Source organism: Equus przewalskii, chromosome 7 (genome assembly GCF_037783145.1).
Source record: "Equus przewalskii isolate Varuska chromosome 7, EquPr2, whole genome shotgun sequence".
Taxonomy (NCBI): Eukaryota; Metazoa; Chordata; class Mammalia; order Perissodactyla; family Equidae; genus Equus; species Equus przewalskii.
In genome coordinates, this window is record NC_091837.1 from 65736983 (window position 1) to 65756844 (window position 19862).

The window sequence follows — 19862 nt, forward strand, 5'->3', positions numbered from 1 at the left end:
GCTCTTGACACTCACATGGCTTTCATTTAGATATGGCAAAGGTATGTGGTTGTACACAGCTAGATGTGACATCTCTACCCTCTTGCCCCTTTTTTATCCCAGAGTCAGGCTTGCTTCATATAGCTCCCCAGGTAGCAATGGGCCCTCTGCCCTCCAAATTGAGGGCCTCTCTCACCTTTATTCTTTGCTACCGATCTGGAATTGCTTTTTATCAGAAGACATAGGGACTCTAATTTTTCTTGCCATATTAGAAGTGAAGCACTGCAAATAGCTATCCTGAGAATAGTTTCATAGTGATTGTGTTATAATTGATTGATAATGGATACTTTCCTGAAACCAGGTTTGAGTAGGAAGAGATGTAGAGAGAAATCAGATCTCTTACTTTCTGAAAGACCAGTGAGAAATGGAGGCCATGGATCCTCCTAAAGATACACTTAGACTTTGCCAGCTTCTCAGTTCTGCCCAGAGTGCTACTTCTCCTTACGTTCTACCACTCCGCCATTTTTGCTATGATAACCCATGCCCAGGACCTTTAGTAATAGACAGTTTGTGTGAAGCCTGATAATGACTTGGGTGAGTGGCAGGGCCATCCATCACCTTTCCCAGATTCACAGGCTGTCAGATCGTGAAGTCGTCACAAAGTTATTCATGTCAGTAGTGGGGAATACCAAGGGCCAGTCAGGCATGTGACTTGTCCAAGGTCACAACTAGCAGTGAATTGCCGAGTGTGGCTGCAAAAGTGAACATCCCTAGTTTCTGTGGTGGGCCCTTCGTCTGTGCTCTAAATAAAGGACTTGGGCATGTGATTACTCAAGGGGTCTCAGGCTGAGTTAGCAGCTGCTTCAGTCCTGCTGATGTAGCATCTGTGTGTTACATTCATGTTGCTCAGTCTCAGTCGGCAGTGTATAGAGATGTCCCTCAACTGAACCAGCCAGAAATTCAGGGCAGGTTTGTCCAAAAATGGGTAGAATGTGAGTCAGGCACACATATGATTTCAGGGAGAATAATTCAAGGATATCTTATTTGGGGAAGTGATCCAGGGAGATATAATCCACATTTGGTTGAGCCATTCTGATGAGAAGGAAACTTCTATTTCCAGCTACCTCTGTGAGATGAACTTGTTCTTGAGAATGAAATCACAAGAAAACATTTTTAGCAAACTGTAGTTGAGGCAGGACTGTGTGGAATACAAACAGATACATACACACCCCAGAAAAGAATAGTTACTGGTGAGCCAGCTGTTTTGAGAAGTCTGGTCTGAAATAGTAGATGGGCAGATTTTTAACAAAGTACCAGATATATAGTCTAAGAGTCATGCTCCTTCAAAGTTGTGCTAGGAACTCTGTTATGTTTTCCAAGGGTATCTGTTTGCTGAATATACCAGGGATCATCTTTAGAAGCTGTGGCAGACCCTGTAGAATATCTTCAACAGTGAAGAATTATTTTGGAGACAACCAGATATCTCAGTGCTTAAAGAACTTCCATCCTAGCAAGTGGCAAGACCAAGAACTCAGCACTTACAATGTCTGTAACACTAAGGCAAGAGCAGGGTCTGTTGTGGAAGGGATTGCACAGTGGTGGTACAAACAGTTTTCAAATAGCAGTTCAAAGAGATTTTTGTTTCAACCAGTAGCAAAGCATATAAACAAGCAAGTTCCACTTGGTTAATTCAAGTAAATAAGCAAATAACCTGATCGTACTTCTTTCAAAATACTCAGTAATCTTTCTGATGAAAACCATAAGCAGAGGTATTTGGTAGACAAAGACTCGTTTTACATTTTTAGTTTTGTGAAGATTGTTTCTTGCGATTGAGAGGAAGAACTTGGGTTTCACTTCTGCATCTTTGATGAAGATGGTTGTCTGTCTTCCCTGAAAATCATACCTCCTGCTGTCTAGCGCCTTCATTTTGTCGGGTGCAAAACTGTCCTTACCACTTGTGCTCCTTCTAGTTCTCATGCTATGTTGGATTTGACGATGACATAATAGCATGTTTCATGCCTGTAGTAACAGAGATAGCCTACTTGGGATTTCCCATTTTTCTGTCTTATTTATTAAAAGTGCCCATCTGATCATAATGATATTATTCTTCTTTGGGATGCAACTATCCCCTTCCCATGATTGATTACCCTTTTTGATTAAAGCCTGCCTCATTGTGTCTTAGCTCATGTCTCTAAAAGGCAAAGATCTTTTGTAGGTGGCATGAGGTTACCCATGACAGCATTTAGATTACTGGCACTGGCACACATATGGAGTAGTTAAGAATGAACATAGGCTTTGGTTTCATATGGAACTGAGCGTATTCTCTGGCTCTGTCAGTTACTATCTTGTGACTTGAATAAGTTATTTAATGTAGCTAAGTTTCTGCTTTCTCATTTGTAAAAGGGGTACACTCATTGTGCTGCCTTACGAGGTTCTTGAGAGGATTTAATGAGATGAGCTGATCCCTGGAAAGCATTTAGTAGTTTATGGGGATTCCCGGCATGTTTGATGGTGCCTGGAATTGGTATGCTCTTATTAGCTGGGAGGAAAGATGGAAGAGAGGAAGGAAAGAAGGAAAGGAAGCAGGGAAGGAGAGGAGGTAACTGATTAGGGAGAGAAGAGCCACTTGATAATTAACAATGTGTGCAGCAGTGTACAGTGTACAGTGCAGACTTTAATGAGTCCTTGGTCAGCCAGGATTCAGGAACGAAGCTCCTTTGAAAAAAGTCAACTTGAGTTCAGAGAAATTTGAGAGGAAGATCAAGATCTTAGAATGTTAACCTTAGATACCTACACTGTGAGGCTGCATGGGGCTGATGGGAGGCGTGGCTCCTACTAGCATGGCGGGTCATCTAGGGGCACACTTAGTAGTGGTAACAGTGTTGCTGGGGCCAGGGATGACTCCCTGGCAGAAGAGGGAGGGAGAAAGCACTATTCCATTTTGAGATTCCCAGTGGGGATCATGGATGCCTTAGACAGAGGACTGGACTTGTCATGATTCAGAACTGTGTTCAGATGCCAGTTCTGCCACTTGTTGCCTCCGTAGCCCTGGGTGAGTTATTTAACCAACTTGAGCCTCAGTTTGCTTGACATAAACTGGTAAAAACAATGTTATGCTGCGTCGATAAAGGGAAGAATGAGAGGGATAACAGACTTAAAGCATCGACCTGGTACGACAACAGGCAGAAGTAGGTCCTGAAAACTCAATTATTTTTCATATTATAATTGCCAAGCATTCAGGATAGGCTTTCCGGTGGAGTTTCTTCTGTTTTACCTGAGGCTTACAAAAGCTGTGCCTTCCTGAAGCTAGAAGGTTTAGCTATCACTGGGTCCAGCTTGACTTTACCCCTTTTAGATATTCACCTGTAATTGTGATTAATTGCTCCAGATTTGGCCCGAGGGGCCCAGATCTCAGCCAAATTGGCTCCACTGAGCTGAGGAGCAGAGCTTTTGACTGCAGTGCTCAGACACTCTGAAGCAAGCACCTTCTGACTTTTCCATTCTCTGCTGCTCAGTGAGCCTATGAGTGTAAATCAATTTCCTGGGATTCGCCAAGGGGATGCATTAGAAAGCTTTAATACTAGTCTTGGGGCCAAGTGAGCAGATCATCTGGTCAGTTCTAAGCAGAAATTCAGCAAATGATGAGAAGAAGGAGACGAGGATGGATTTTCCCTCAGCATCCAGCTTTGCTTGGCATATGTTCAGTGAGGGGAACCTCCTTTATTGGCCTTTTACGGACTTTGGAAATGGCCCACAGATGCTTGCAACGTGATTTCTTCATTTTATTTGAAGGAAATGCCCTACAGCCCAGATTGAGCTCCTGAGAAGCAACGTATCTTTAACTCTTTCCTTTCCTGGTAAATTAGTTATGCTTTCTTAAGTGTCTAGCTTGCTGAACTTCACATGAAGAGAGCAGGCATCACTGTCTGCAGAAAGTATAAGGAAAGGACGAGAAAACATTTTCCTGATGAGTGACTCATGCAAGTACTAAAGGCAGTGTTCTTAAAATGAGGTCTTGTCATGCAGCCATTCTGCTCCTAGTAGGAGGTGACAATCTTCACATCTTTAAAGAGGTGAGCTGGCTAATTCTCTTTCTCCAGGTATATTCTGTTAGTACGGGAAATGGTTTTCTCACCTATGTAGGATCTTCTCTTTTACGATATGAGTTTTCAAAATTTCTTTTTTTTATAAAGCTTTAAATCAAATAGTTCTTAGCATGGAAGTCCAGTATAAAGTAGCAATCCAAATTATGCTGTTCTGGATAAAATGGGATTGGGGCCAGGAACTCCCCACCTCGGCTCCTCTCACCCACCTCACAATCCCCAATACCCTTCTGTGGAATCCAGAGCTCCCTTGGGCATGGTTTGAAACCACTGCTTTATAAGTTTTCTAGGCATGGTCTATTTTGAAGTGTCAGAAACATTATGGAGGCCCTGATAGAACCTCTAATTCCAAAGCAGCCACGGGGCTCGTAGAATATTATGATGCAGTGAACAAGAACATGAGTCAGCCAAACCAGGCTCCAATGCCGTTCTACCTCCCTACTAACGGTGTCACTTCAGAAACGACTTAACCCTGCTGAGCTACTTCTTACTGAAATAATAAATGGGAACATGAACATCCGCACCACTAGTTTATACCAGGTTTGCCTTTGTAAACTTCCACCCAGCACCACACAAGAAGCCCTCCATGAAATCCAGTTTTCTCGATCTGAGGAACAAGATATTTAAAAATAATTCTACTGGGAAATTCAAAAAGGGCAAGATGAACTTCTGTAGTTTCACTAGGTTCAAATAATGTAAAACAAGATGCATTGACTTAATGAGTTCTAGATTAGGGCATGTAGAGGACTCTTCTTTCGTTAGGTCTTGGTAGTGACAGCTCTAATCTGCAAGAAGAAGGAATAAAGGCATTCCCACCCAGAAGCTGAAATAGCTGTGATTTGGACAGCAACCAAATATACACACCACCGTAAGAGCATGGGTTATATGTGTAAGGTTATGCATGGGATCTTTAAAAAAAAAAATGTAAAAGCTCTTTTGGCTGCATATGTAGGGGAATTTGTTACAGATCATGCCTGTAAATATTAGAACCCCATCATTTAAAAAATAATAAAAGAAAAATGTAAGCGATCAAGACCAGGCTTGCTTGGGGTTATATTCAGCCTATTATTAATCATCCTTGTTGTTCTTTTGGAAGGCAGCCCGAAGCTGAGACTGGAGGTGTCAGTGGTTTCAGGTTTAACCTTTAAAATTCCGTGAGGCTGAGGGGATGTAGCTAAAGGACACTCAACCCACCTAGGATGGGTGTGTAACAGCTTCATAGCAGCTTCAGTTGTGTAACTTGCTTCATAGGCTGGTGGGAAGCTGGCTGCTTGGCCTCTGCACCACCCACCCCAGATGCCTTGGCAGTTAGAACTAATGTCTTTTGAACTGTAGGGTTGTGTACTTTTAGCTCAGATGTGGATGTGACTGCAGTCTCACTGGGATGGTGAACCCGTGTGGCAGTCTGAGTGCCCATGACTAAATTCCTATTTGAATACCAATAATGGAGAGACAGTACAAGATGGTCTCATTGCCCTCCCTTCTGTCCTTGTGATGAGGAATTCTTCCAGATAGTGTAGACAACCTCTTAGAGGTGTGTATTTGGGGGAGAAAGTGGCTGGAAAAGAAGAGAGAAGGAGAATAGACAGTCTGTTTTATCTCTTTTTCATCCATGAGGTGAGAGGGACACTTTGCTAGAAGTGTGGGGCAAGAGGGAAAGTGGAATTCATTCTATTGGTGGTAAAATAAGACCTGAGGAGGTAAAAGTGAACTCATAACAGATCCCATCGTGAGTAGACGCAGAATCAGGACTAGGACACTAGTTTTCTCCCTCTGAGTCTAACTCCTGCCCTTTTGTACAGCAGTGCTCCATTTATCATCCCTGTGAGGTGGAGCAACCTGTTGGTCCCATTTGCCTCCCTTATTCCGGTCTCCACATTTCCTTCTGTGGTCCTGGTAGAGCTGTGGACTCACTAATGGTCTGTGGCTCCACAGCCTGTTGCTTGGTAGAAACCTTCCTTAGCCTTCTTTCTTTTTCTCTGTCTTAACCTCTGACTTAACTTGCAGCTCTCCCCTCCCCTTTCATAATCTCCCAGTCTCCCTGGTGTTAAGGCATCCAAAACTTTCTTTGGGTTACATACATATGATTGGATTTGTTGTTCCAGATTTTTCATTGGGTAAGTCACAATCTTTCTGAACCTGTTTTATTTTCACCAAGGTAGAGAGTGGGGCTAGTTGTTTTCCAACAACCTCAGTCACACATATGATTGGATGTTTGTCTCCACTTGCTGGGATGTTGACTTCCATATAGACTGTCCCCCTTTTTTTAGGTTGAGGGGTTGGGGTGGAATGGAGTTCAGGTTCCATCCCATAGCCAAAATAAGAAGCAAGTGATGCTTCACAAAATAAAGAAGGAGAAAAAGATCCATTTCCTACAAAATAGAAGGGGGAAAGGAGAGTAGATTGAAGGGGAGGAGAGGTTAAGTAGAAGTCTTATTAAGGAAAGGATAGTATCTTCAGGAGTAATTTGAAAATGGGTCATTTATTCTCCCCAAAGCCATCTTTGCTCTGTTTCTTTATCTACCTACCTACGCACCCATTCACCTATCCATCCATCTTACATGCCATCATCTATTTCTCTGGCCCACTTAGGAGGAAATATCTGGGAAGAGCAAATGATCTAGAGGATGTCAAGGCAACCAGGCTTCAGTTTGTCCAGCTGCATGTCTGTAAGACTAAGATCCTTCTGGTCAAATGTCCAGCATGACACACATCTCCCCTTTTTGTGTTAGTGACCCCCTTCCCAGATGCATGTGTCCTGAGTCAGCCTGAGGGATTCATGGGGATATATTGGGCCATAGCCTACCCAGGTGTGGGGTGTGTGCTTTTGGTAAGGGGCCAGCAGAGGGGAAGTGATATTCTTGGCGCAGGAGGACACAGGGAGAAAAGTGGAGCAGCCTCCTTCCTCCTTTGAGGGAAGCCTTGAGAGCTGTCAAGTTAGCAGGTGGGAAGGAAGATATTTGAGGGGCAGCCCTATACCTGCAGAGTTCTCAAGGGGATGCTGCTGTAGCTGTACTGGGGGTGACTTTTGGTGAGGGAAGCAAAGAGAGAACCCCATTCAGAGAGAAGGGTGGGAGAGGAGCCAGAGAGTAGAATGCCTCTGCATGGGAAGCTGAAGGTATTTCTCCTCTCACCTCCTTAGGGCCCCACAGCTCCCTTCATCCTACTCCAATCCTCTCTGCTCTCCAACCCACCCCTTAGGCTGGGAGAGACAGAAAAAAAAATGAACTTGCGCCAAGAGCGAAACTGCAGCTCCTCAAAAATAGAAAAGAGGGTCATCATCCTAATGTTTTGAGTGTAGATTGTTCCAGAGAGCAGCAAGACGTGTCAGGAATGAGAATGGTCTGAGACAGGGCCCCAGGAACACTGCCCAGCTCCACCAGGGAGATGAAAGAATTTTCTCCTTCCTTTGCCTTTTAAATGTAATTCTGTCTGCCCTTCTCCCCCACACCCGCTCAACCCTCTCACTGGGAGCAGTGCAGGCAGTTAGCCATCCTGGGAAAAGGCAGGATCCTTTTCATTAACTTCAGCCTGATTGAAGTCCCCAGAGCCAGGGCAGATTTCATTTTCCTCCCTCTCTGCCTCCCTGTCTTGGATCCCTCCACACACAGCTACCTGCTCTGGGCAGTGAACAGTTTCCCAGTGGGACGGAAGGAGGACAGGATCACAGTAGGGAGGAGGATTTGGAGAGCGTCTAGATCAGTGTCCTTTAGGCATGCCCATCTCTTCTTGCCCATGCCTCCATTTCCCCTGAATTTCTGTGCACATCGATGCCACCTTCAGGACAGAGGCCAGCACCTGGTTCTGTCTGGGTGCTAAGATTGGTCTAGACTAAGATGATCACTAGTGGACATTTCTGCAGAGGAACTAGGGGTTAAGGGACCCACCCCATCCTGTTGTTAACTGGCAATGGGATCTTAAAGAAGTCAATTATCAAATTCTTCTGCAAAGTAAGGACTTAGTCTGGAGTTCTAAAATTTATTACAGTGGCAGAACATTTGATCCCAAATGAAGTTGCATGCATGAAAGAGGGAAAAGTAGAGCCACTGGCTGAAGGGAGGATGAGAGGCAGATACAGTAGGGGCCTCTGTCTATACCACCTTCCTTTACTCTACTTCCCCAGCAGAGGTGGTTCCTGAGCCCTCAGGGACATGAGGATTTCCCCATCCACCCAGGAACCTTCAAGTCTCTCCTTCAGGTCCTGACACTCGATAAGATTGGAAATCCTTTTGGGGTCCAGATCTAAACAGTCTGTGATTTCGAATTTCAAAATACAAGAGGAGTTCCTGTCCGGTATTTCTAATCCACATGTGAGCACCATATTTCAGTGCAGAGGTCTGGCCCTTTTTTCTTTCCTGGGTGCAGAATGTATAGACTTCTAGGAAATAACTAGCTTTGGAAAGGGGCAACGTTTTGCAAAGAGACACCAAGGAGCAGGGCCTGCATTTTGCCCAAGAGCTCACGTGTTTGGTTAGAGCATGGTTAGAACCCAGGGCCAGTCACGCAGGGAGTCCTGGCTGGATAGTGAGAGAAGGCAGACTTCTGCACACTGCGTTCTTTTGGGAACCACTGAGACTGGAGGTCACAAGACTTGCCTTTGGTTGTTTCCCAGGTCAGGTAACACCTGAAATGCACAGTAGATGGTGAGTGAAATAGTTCAGCAGCCCCAAGGTAAAGAATCAGAAGTTTGAGAAGTTACTTGATAATCATCCTTGACACCACCTCCCTGCATCCCCCAACCCACCATCAGATAAGCTAACATGTCTGAACCTCTGCAATGGACCCATTGAACATTTTATTGTTTCATCCACAGAAAGGGGAGATCCCCCTCTCTCTCTGGTGTGGGCTTATTCACTGCTGAGCCTCTTTCACTTTCATACTGTCCTTCCTTCAATTTAACCTTTGACTCCTACACTGAAGTATAAGCCAATATTCTCCTGTAAAACCTTCCCTAGTGGATAGGGAAGAGCTTGTTCCCATCGTCAGAGCTGATAAATTCATTCAAATATTTGAGTGCTTACTTCATGCAGGAAATGCTCTAGATGCCAAGTGCCATTTCCTCTTGTCGACTTGAAGGATGTCATAAGCCATCTCTCACACTTCTTTTCTCTAGGCTCAGCAATTTAATCACCCTAGTCCTCACTTGTAGGTTGATAGTATTCCCCACTTGGCTTATAAGTAATTTTACCAACAGGCATTTATTGAGCAATTATATGTCCAGACTCTTCTCAACACTTTGAGAGATGCAGAAGGGACATAAGATATAGACCTTGGTCTTGTTAGGCACAATCTTGTTAGGTGAAAAGAATGAAATGAAAAATACATACAACAGCACAAAACAGAATGTTAAATTATTAAGAACTAAATTGTGTGCATCTGGCTCCTTCTTAAGAGAAGAGAAATAGGATCTAAGGTTTCATGGAGGGTGGGATAGATCCTAATTTTGTTGAGCTAGGAAGATAAGGCATAATTACCAAAAATGCCATATTTCTATTTCCAGTCAAGTGGATCTGGTGACTTCTCAATCCCAAAACCACTGGTATGAGGGAATAGTGCGTATTTTAAGATGCTTTGAACACCTTTGGGTTTCTTTTCAGTTGTGGCTTCTCACAACTAGGAGGAACTAGATGTTTTGGTCCCATGCCTGCTATCTACCCAATGAACCCTGTTATAAGGTGGTGGGAGGGTCCCTGCCCGCTGGGCTTCCAGAGCCTAAAGAATTTGAGATTTGATTCTTATACACTAACACATCTTGGTTGCCCTGTCCGTGTAGGGGTCACTCCCATGCCCATACCTCACCCCAGCCTTTCTGTCCCCAGCTCCATCCTAAGCTGTGCTCAGCTCAAGTTAGAGGCCTAATCTGTACTGATAAGGTCTGAAGAGTGGATGGTCATTATCAATTAAATAAAAGGATGTCTAGAAGGAAAGGTCAGTCAAGGGTCATTTATAGGGACTCATGCTTTATGTTACTGCCCATGGCTCATTTGACTCATAGTCTGGCACTCATCTTTCTCCCTAAGCTGCGTCTCCCCAGCAAATTATCTCCAATGTGCTATAATTCAGAGACATTATGTTATAGAATAAAGATGGTGAGCTTTGGGATAATTTAGTTTTGGATTTAAATCCCAAATACATGCACTACCACCTGTGTGCCCTAGGAAGTGTATCATAATGCCCTCCCTTCCTCCTTAACATATGCTGGGGCTGGCAGTGAGTAGATGCAAAGGGGTGTGCTGGGGTCAGTGGATCCCTTTTCCATCTTTGTTCTTCCAGCTGTCCCACCAATAGCGCCTCGCCCTGCCACATTTCCATTTTCAAGGGTCATTCCAATGCCATCTTATTTCAGCAGCCCCACCCTGACCTTTCTGGCCTTATGTACAGTTTGATGCTTATACTCTGCTCACACTGATGTGCACATGTTGTATCCTTCCACCAAATTGTAGGTTCTTTGAAGGCAGGGACTAAGTCTTATAATTATGTTTATCCCTTAGTCTTTAGTCAAGTACCCCAATGGGTTGTTACTTAGCTGCTTCATTACAATCGGAGGGGCTGACCTGGCTCTCTACCAGGATGATGAGCCTTCCCAGGACCTTCCATGTGGGGAATCCAGCCTGCAGGGCTGGGTGTGGGGAGAAAGGTACAGCTTTTACGTTCTCCACCTCCTTTCTGTGCTATTCCAGTCTTAACACCGCTTTACGCATCATTTTTGGCAAAGTCATTTAGAGAAGCTAAAAAGCCCAGTTGAGCTTTTCTGAAGCCTGGAGGTGCTGGAGCCCAGCTTGACTCCCTGTCTTTCTTGAACCAAACAAAACATTGTTTCAGCAAACATGAAATCTTCCTTATTTTTTGCAAACTCTCTCCAGGCCTAACAAAGCTAGCAGTCACACTCCCTGAATCAAAATAAGCATCTGCCCTTTTGCTCTTTATTTCACACTTTCCCAGCATTTTTGAATAACAATAAAGAATATGATTATTTTATTAATTAATCATATGCTTCCATCGAGTGCTTTCTGGAGAGGATGCAAAAATGTTAAAACTTTACCCTTTAATATTGATTAGGCATAAAGACAGAGAAAATATATAAACTTGACTTTTATCTTCTAATATTGTACATGATAGTTTCAGGCATAAGCTGTGAACACCTAAATAGTATGTGAGATCAAAGGCAACATATGGTAAAGGGAAACCGAGTCATGTAGCTGGAAAGAGGAAAGGGTCATTTTTACTGCTTTGATTCAAAAAAGAAGCAGCAGCCCTCCAGAAGATGGGCCTTTAACTGTCTCTTTAACTTGTAAAATCATAGACTGCTTTGATGGTAGGAAGAAAGGCGAGTACCTTCTCCCTAAGGAAATGTATACAGTCACATGCCATATAACAACATTTGGGTCAATGACAGACCGCATATATGACAGTGGTCCCAAAAGATTAGTACCATATAACCTAAGTGTGCAGTAGGCTATACCAGGTAGGTTTCTGTAAGTACACGCCATTATGTTTGCACAATGACAAAATCAACTAACAATGCATTTCTCAGAACATGTCCCGTTGCTAAGTGACACATGACTGTATATCTATAGACTCGTGAGTAATTGTAATTCCAATTTCAGGAGTCTGTGGACCTGCTGAAGTCCACACATAGTCCATGATCCCTAATTTAAAGCACTTTGAAGAACTGTCGGCACATAGGAAGAACGTGGGAAAGGGCAGCAGAGGGAAGCAGTGAAGTCAGAGATGTGGTAGACACAAGGTGAGAAGGCCATTCAGTCTAGGTTCCTAGCTCAAAAATACCACGTTTGCCTTTTGTGATGCTGCTGCTTTAGCTCTGGATCGAGGCTACGGTAAGTCCATTGCAGATCAGTTGTCCTGGGGATGCTGTATGCAAACTTTGAGAAGTATCACTAAGGAAAACTCCTTTGTTCTTTTCCAGCTCCTCACAGCCAGTGACCTTGCAGCCAGCGACCTCAAAGGATTTCAGCCACAGGTAAGTTCCACTGATCCTTTCATGAAGTTCGGGAGTTTGAAATGTTCCATAGTCTGGTGGTGAGCAAACAAAGGTGACACCAGGGCAGAAACCCCCACCTTGGATCTCCAGCTTCTCTGACTCGAGGTGCCAACCTTGACAATGACCCCATGGCTTGCCCTCTCCCTCCCACTCCTATCTCTCATCTCATCTCGAACAAAACAACTTCTTTCTATTCTCTCTTACTACTTTATAGTGGAAAAAAAATGTAGATCAAGTTACTTGGAATGTGTGGTTGTAGGTGACTCTGCTTAAGAAGGGGTAAACCAAGGAGGTGGAGGGTGGGATGCAGCTGGGTTCTCCTTCGTGTATTTCTCTTTTTTGCAACAGGATATTCATATTTTTGTAGTCTGTGTGCAAATGCCTTGCAGTCAGTAGTCTGGCGGCCAGGTCAATCTCAGACTCCTGCAGAGGCAGATGGTTGAGTTTTGCTGATGTTGGTTAGTTTTGCTGATGTTGGTTAGGAAATGGCCACTATTATCTCTGGCCAGAATGCCGTTTGGAGGTCGCATGGGCAAACCACAAGAGGGCACAGGCAGGGGCTCTCTGGGGACTTCCTTGGCAGTTGATGAGGATGGAAAATCACCCTCCTTGTCTCTGGAAGGGACTTACTGTCTACACACAAAGACATAAGTGCCAACACACGTACACACAAATACACAGTAGACACAGAAGTCCTTGTGTTCCCCATGGACCCCAGTGTAGAAAGAGCATGTATGCAAAGAGAGGTAAGCCCAAGGCTTTGTGGGACTGTGGGACTCCGTCCCTGCCCCTGTCCCCTTTTCAACATGAAACTTTCTGTCACTTCCCAACTCAGTACCTTAAGATCCCACGATACTATACATTTGTGGGTAGAAACGTCATAGCTAAAGGCTGAGAACTTCCGGAGTGGAGCAAGTAATTTTATAGTAGCAAAAATTCCATGTATTTGGGAATTTTTTTTTCTTTAAATATGTTTCACATCCAAGAGCTCACCCTGCCCTCATTATGCTTCCCCTATGTGGGATGCATCTTGTGAGCCCCTTTTTACTTCTGGGGAAACTGAGGACCAGAATCCTGATTAGAAGCAGCCCCAGATCATACAGAGAGCTAGGTATGAAAACAGAGGTGGAAAGTGAGAGGCTCAAGGAAGAGAATGAGGAAAATAAAGGGCCCCCTTGGTGAGAGTCAGGATAAATCCATACGCCACTTTGGGTGTTTCCATCACAGCTTGTTGATCCTTCCATCAGGGATGCAGTGAGGTTCTAGAAAGAGTTAACCAATAAGCCTTTTAACAACAATTAGGAACTGGTAATTAATTAAAGTGCTTATTTACATATTTACACAAACTTCCAGGTAAACTAAAAACAAAAGAAAATCAACATTTACCCATATCCTACTCATTTCCACACCTATGTTTGTACACAGTGGCATCCTAGCTAAAGTTTATTTTTATCTGAAAATTTATAAGAATGAAAGGAAAAAAGGCTTTGTGTGTTGTCCTTTTGTGGCTTGAAAAGGATACCTAGCAGAGACTGAGTTTATGGAAGGGGTGTGAGTGCGTGTGTGTGTGTGTTTGTGTGTGTTTTGGTATTGTTTCTCTCTGAGATGATCATATTTTCTCCATGTTTCTTGATACTAGATTTAAAATGAACTATTAATTTAGATATATTTGGGGTCCGTCCATCACATTCGAGGCCATGATCCTAGAAAGGCAGTTTCCAGGTTCCCCCACAGACAGCCCCAGAGTTGCTGGTGCAGATGGCTCACTCCCCTGGTTCTGTCTGACCTTTCCACATTATTCCATTTGTGTGTCATCCTCCCGAGGCTGGAAGCATAAATGCACATTTTTCACTCCTCAGGATGCGTGTTCCTGAGGCCAGGAAGCCCTGGGAATCTTGTGGCCAGAGTGTCATGCCCAGATCAAAGTTAATTCTTCAGTGTTATTCCTAAATCAAAAAGCCCGGATATGTCTCAACTCAACACCACCCTTTGGGGTGCTTTTCCAAACAGAAACAGAACACTGCCCACATGCTTTGGGTTCCCCCGCTCCCCAGCCCGCTACACCAAATTGTTGGCTTCTGTTGTTATTTTCCCCTTCTCTCTTTGGGTTTCAGATGAAACTGAGCCCCATGCATCCTGATGTCCACAATAATTCACGGGCATGTTCCCTTCCAAGAACTGTCACTGACTTTCAGGAGAGAACTTGTGGAGGACCCCTTCCTGGGGGAACTGTAATAGGGCCTGCCAGCTTTCACACAGTCTGGTCCGCACCTATCACTGCATGTAAAAGGGTTTTTTTTTTTTTTTTTCTTGATGCCTGTTCCTGCTGCAGCCTCTTAGGGAAAATAGTCATGATTTCCTCACTAATCTTTGGTGACTCTCAGCTTTGATTGTGTGGAGAGTGGCAGCTATATCGAGCTGGACTGTTCTGTCCCTTTGCCTCTGTCCTCCTTTCTGCATCCAGATAGAGAAGAGAAGGGTATGGAAGTGACTATCTGCTTTTCTCTCCATGGTTATTAATTTGTAAAGACACCATGCTCATTCCTGGAAACAAACACATTACTTTGCAGGTAGAGCCTGATGGCGAATGCCAGGGTTGTAAGACTTGTACGTTGGCGGTGGGGCTTCTTCCCAGGCTGGTGAGCTTGGCTTCTGGACCACGCAGGGTAGCACTGTCTCCTGGAGTCAGGCCTGGGGCTGACAGGTGGTTACTATTCTCAGCACGTTTTAAAGCCACAGATGGAAAAGCTTCTGAAATTCACACCTAAACCACCCGGACTCTTCTCTTCCATTTGGTTTCCCTCCAGACACATCTTTCTTTTTCCAATGTCCTGTTCTTCTTGCTTTTTGAAGGAACAGATGCACTTGAGTCCCCTCCTTTCTTATCTTTGGATAATGGGAATTAGGGACCCTCATCCCCTTTTGCAAGACCATCCCTCTCCAATCCCAAAAAACATATGGGAAAGCATCTCTTCCCTTTCATAAAAGTCCAACAATCATATGCTTTCTTCTCCATTTTTCTTTTTATTCTTTTTTTCCCCTCATTATAAAAGTTATACATGTTCATGGTAGAAATGTGAAATGGGTGAAGAGGGTCAAAAAGTACAAAGTCCCAGTTACAAAATAAATAAGCCCTGGGGACGTAATGCACAGCATGGTAACTATAATTAATGACACTCTGTTGTATATTTGAAAGTTGCTAAGAGAGTAGATCTTAAAAGTTCTCATCACAAGAAAAAATTGTAACTATGTTTGGTGATGGATGTTAACCATAAAAAATTAATTTTAAAAAAGGAAATTTGGAAAATACAGAAAGACATAAGAAAAAACATCTCCTGTTATTCCACCCCAGAATATAGAAAACGGCATATTGGGGTATAGTTTTTTGATCTTTGTTATACATATACATATGCATCTATTGGATTTTTTCAAAATTGATGTTATACTTATATGCTTTTATGTTACCTTCTTTTTTGTTTGTTTGCATGCTTTCCCTGTCACTGGAAAATCTTCTAGCAGCTGGCTATTTTTGTCCAGTTGCTAGTACCGTCATTTATTTACCACTCCCCTCTTGCTAGACATTCCATTCCTTTTGCAGCTGAGATCGCCAGGAGCAATCCAAGGCAAAGGCTGGATCCAGTGCCTTCCTCTAGGATACAAATAGCATCCAGGGCTTCTTGGCATTTGTTTCTTCTTTGTTTCTTGGTTCCTACAGAGATGTGAAGATTGCTTAAACTTTGCAGTAAAGTCGTCATATATGTGCCTGTGGGCGTTTGTGCCTGGGTGGGGGATGTGGGGAAGAAATAGCCATAAGTGTGGAGTCCAAACTCAGATGCAGGTTTCATGTGTCCAGCCACAGTGCTGGGAACAACCTTGAAAAGACCTACCCCACACAGAGGAAAGCACCCACTGAAGGACTTGGTCCTCACCTCCTTTATAAACTGCCCATTATCTCAGAGGAAAAGAGGATACTTCCTTTAGGAATAATGAAGTTTTACTTCAAGAGTGCCTCATACAGGATTTTGTGGGGTATGTTTAATAATGGCTGTCCTATAAAAAGTAGCCATTTTTGAGGAATTTCTACATTGCTGCTATGGCCAAGGGTACGTTGTAGAGAAAGGTGAGAAGAGAGTAAATCAGGACACACAGAGAAACATTGTTCATTGTAGAGAAAACAGGGCTTTTGGTCATGGGCTTGCCATTTCATTCAGAGGCACCCATGGAGACCTTTCTGTGGGGCTCCCTGCTGTGCACAGACTCTTCTCCAGAATTTGACAATTCTAGAAAGTTCTGCCACTAATGTTAGCTTTGTAACCCTGGGAAAGTTACTTAATGTCTTTAATCCTCATTTTCTTTATTAAGCAAAAAATTTGCCCAACTTATCTGACAGATTCTTGTGAAGGTCAGATGAGACAATGTTGTGAAAGCAACCTAGCATGATGCCTGCCACACACAGTGAATTCAATGTTTTCTTTTGTCAGAGAAGTACAGGTTAAATTATTTAAGAATTCACAGGAAGGAGAAATTGTATCTATATGGAGCAAGCACGGAAGTCTTCCAGGTGGAGGTGCCATTGTACCTGGACCAAGATAGGTGAGAAGGAAATGAGGTGATGAACTTATTCCAGGGCAGAGGAAGCCTTGATGAAGACCAGAACAAGAGTAGAGATGTTTGGGTGTGTTCTAGAGATTGGAGTGGTTTAATTGCCCTGGTTCAGAGGGAGTATGGTGGAGATAATAGTTGCAAATTAAGCTGGGACCAAACTTCAGACGGTCTTAAAAGTCTGGAAAAACAGTTGAACTTTTTTTTAATGAACTATTATTGGGGTTTTCAAATTTATACAAAAGTAGGCATAAAAGAATAATACACCTCCATGTATTACCCAACTTCTATTATCTATTATTCAACTTCAATGATAAGCTGCCCAAAAAAGCCCTGATTTGTAGTATTTGCTTATTTCTGTGGTGTAAATATCCCCACCATGACCAGCTTTAAGCTGCCAATTGTTTAACCTGCTTGCAAAGTCTTTGATAGTCAGATTTCCAGAGCCGACACGATTGGTCTCCAGCATACCACTGGGCCAACCTCAATAATCATTACCATTGGCCAATACTACTTTATGCATACTCCCAGCTACTTTTGTTTTTAATTTTAATTTTGAGGGTAGTATTAAAAAAAATCCCAGTCATCAATTTATTTCACTCATAAATACTTCGGTAAGCTTCTCTAAAGCATAAGACCTTTTTAACAAATATAATCACAAGGTCATTATCACGCCTATCAAACTTAACAGTAATTCCTTAATATTTTCTAATACCCCAACCATATTCAGATTTCTCTGATAATGTTAACATGTCATTTTACAGTTGATTGGTTTGAATCAGGATCCAGAGGTTGGATTTTGACATCCATTTGAAGACAGTGGAGCCATTGAAGGTTTGAGGGTGGGCCAGAGTCAGAACTACTTACAGAAAGGTTACACTAGATGTAGGAGGTGTGATGAAATGAAGAGGAGGTCCAGTAATGAGCCAGTGCCCTTGGTCCGTATGAGAAGTAATAGGCAGTAGGGTCTGAAGCTGGGCTGGGTCAGTGGGGGTGTTACTGAAGGGACAAATGCCAGAGAAGGCTTGAGGGCAGAGTCAGCAGACCTGGCATCTGCTTCACTGATTAGAGAAATAGGGGTATCGCTCACCAAAGTGGGGGCCCAGAAGGAAGTGCAGGTTGAGAAGGTGCAGGGTTCATCCCTGGACTAAGAGTGATCATGGCCCAGTGTTCAAAGGAGGAGGGCTTTGTTGTTTCTAAATGAACACTTACTCTATTTTCCCCTGGCCCCACAATCAGTTCCCCTCATACATCATCATGTGATATATCATGCTGTTCTCTGATTTTGATTGCTACAGTCGGGCTCCCACACTGAGGAGTAACGGCACGTGGAAAAGTTAGAGACTTCCACAGCTCCTCTTTTTAGCATGAAATTTTTGACTTCCCAAGTTGCTTGTTCTTCTGGGATTGATCATGTCTTTCCAACAGAATCACCATTATCTCACTCTACTCCCAGTGGACACCTGCTGCCTACAAGTTCAGCATCAACAGTTGTAAAGATTGAAGTGAAAACTCTGGATTTTCCAGAGCATCCAGCCCCTGTTGGACTCAATAGGAGTTGCTGTTAGTACATGTTCACACTGCCTCTGGTGGAGTGTACATATGCCAATACTTACTAAAAGTGTCTATATGCCAGAAAGTGTTCCTTGAACTTTGCACGTATTATCTCATTTAATCCTACAACACCTTTGTGGAATCAATAATTATATTATCCCCGTTTTATAAGTAAGCACAGAGAAGTTAGGTGACAAAACTTCTAAGTGGCAGAATTGGGATTTGAAGTCAGGCAGTCTGACTCCAACATCTGTGTTCTTAACCTCTTAAGCTCTCCCACCTTGAATTGGAACTTATCCCCACTGTTAAGATAATTCAAAGCCAGACTGACCACTGATAAGACCAGGACCTCAGCCTCATCTTCTCTTTTGTATATCGTGTTCAGTTTTCTTATCTTTGCCAGGTTCCAGGAAAAAGCAATTCCTACATCTCAGAGTAATAGAGGGAATTGCTGCAGAGTGTTTTGAATCCTTCCATCTTGGCAAACAGTCTCTGTTGCTCTCCTTTCCTTCCTTCCCAGACTCCCAAATGGAGAATCATGGTGACTGTTGCCCCTTCTACAGGGGAGGGAATTGAATTGAGGCAGAGGTGGGCAGGGCAATCTCTCATCTAAGACACACAGCAATGAGAAAACAAATTGGCTTGTTTTTAATTCACCACATAATTCTGCTTTGTCATTTGTGGAAAACCATCCCAAAGCAAGACAGTGTATAAGGAAGTCCCACTACCAGTGCTTGCTTCCCTCCCCACTCCATTTCAAAATTGAAAGACCGAGAGATAGGGGAGAGAGAGAGAGAAAGAGAAAGAGAGAGAGATGTTAGTGTTTTCAGAGGCCCCCAAGGATCTAAATTAACCTCCTCATTTTCTAAAGACTTCAGCACAAAGGAAGTCTTGAAAAGAAGAGAAGGTAAAGGGCCCCCCATTCAATTAATGTCTACCCTGCGTCAGGAATATACCATGTGCTTCTTTCGTTCCCCGGTGTTTAATACCCAGAACAACGCCCTTATCAGATATTTTACTCTTCCCCTTTCACCAAGGAGGAAATCATGGTCCAGGCAGAGGAGATTTGGCTAAGCATGGATTCTCTAACACCTATGCCTGTGCTTGTCCCCAACTGGTTCCACTCAATAGTTAAAATTTCCCCAATATTTTAAACTAGCTAGGGACCGTGTTTAGATGGATGGCCTCCTCTGCTTGCTACCTAGACATTCTTTCTTGGCTCTTAGCTTTACGATACTACCCCAAGAGAGAATGCATTTAGTCAGCTAGCACACTGCGTCCATATCCTCTGATTTCTGGAATGAGGTAGATGCCATGAGTCTTCCTTGCTCAGTTCTTGTTTAGTAAACCCATGGCTTTTTTCCAAGGCCTTTCTTCAGGCTTGCCTTCTACCACCTGCCATGTGTCTTTGCTCTTTGATTCAATACTATTAAGAGCATGGGCTGCAGACCGGTGTTCTTCTGTCAAGTGTGCATTACTGATCTGCCATGAGATACATCTAGAAACAGAGAGTGTTTAGAAACTTTTACAGCAATCTGATGTTTCCGTGATATCCAAGCATATGATCATTCTTCTACTAAATTATCTTTATTTTATTGTACCAAAGTAACCACACAAAAATA

The 19862-nt window shown here is 43.3% G+C and overlaps 1 protein-coding gene across 5 annotated transcripts in view; it reads left to right on the forward strand.

Annotated features, from left to right (window-relative positions):
- SETBP1 (SET binding protein 1) overlaps positions 1-19862 on the forward strand; it is a 360544-nt gene that overhangs the window by 173784 nt on the left and 166898 nt on the right. For all 5 annotated transcript variants that reach the window (XM_070627579.1, XM_070627583.1, XM_070627582.1 and 2 more), the window contains exon 3: positions 12010-12063. In XM_070627579.1, coding sequence (XP_070483680.1) covers positions 12010-12063 — 54 coding nt within the window. The remainder of the gene's footprint in view (positions 1-12009; positions 12064-19862) is intronic.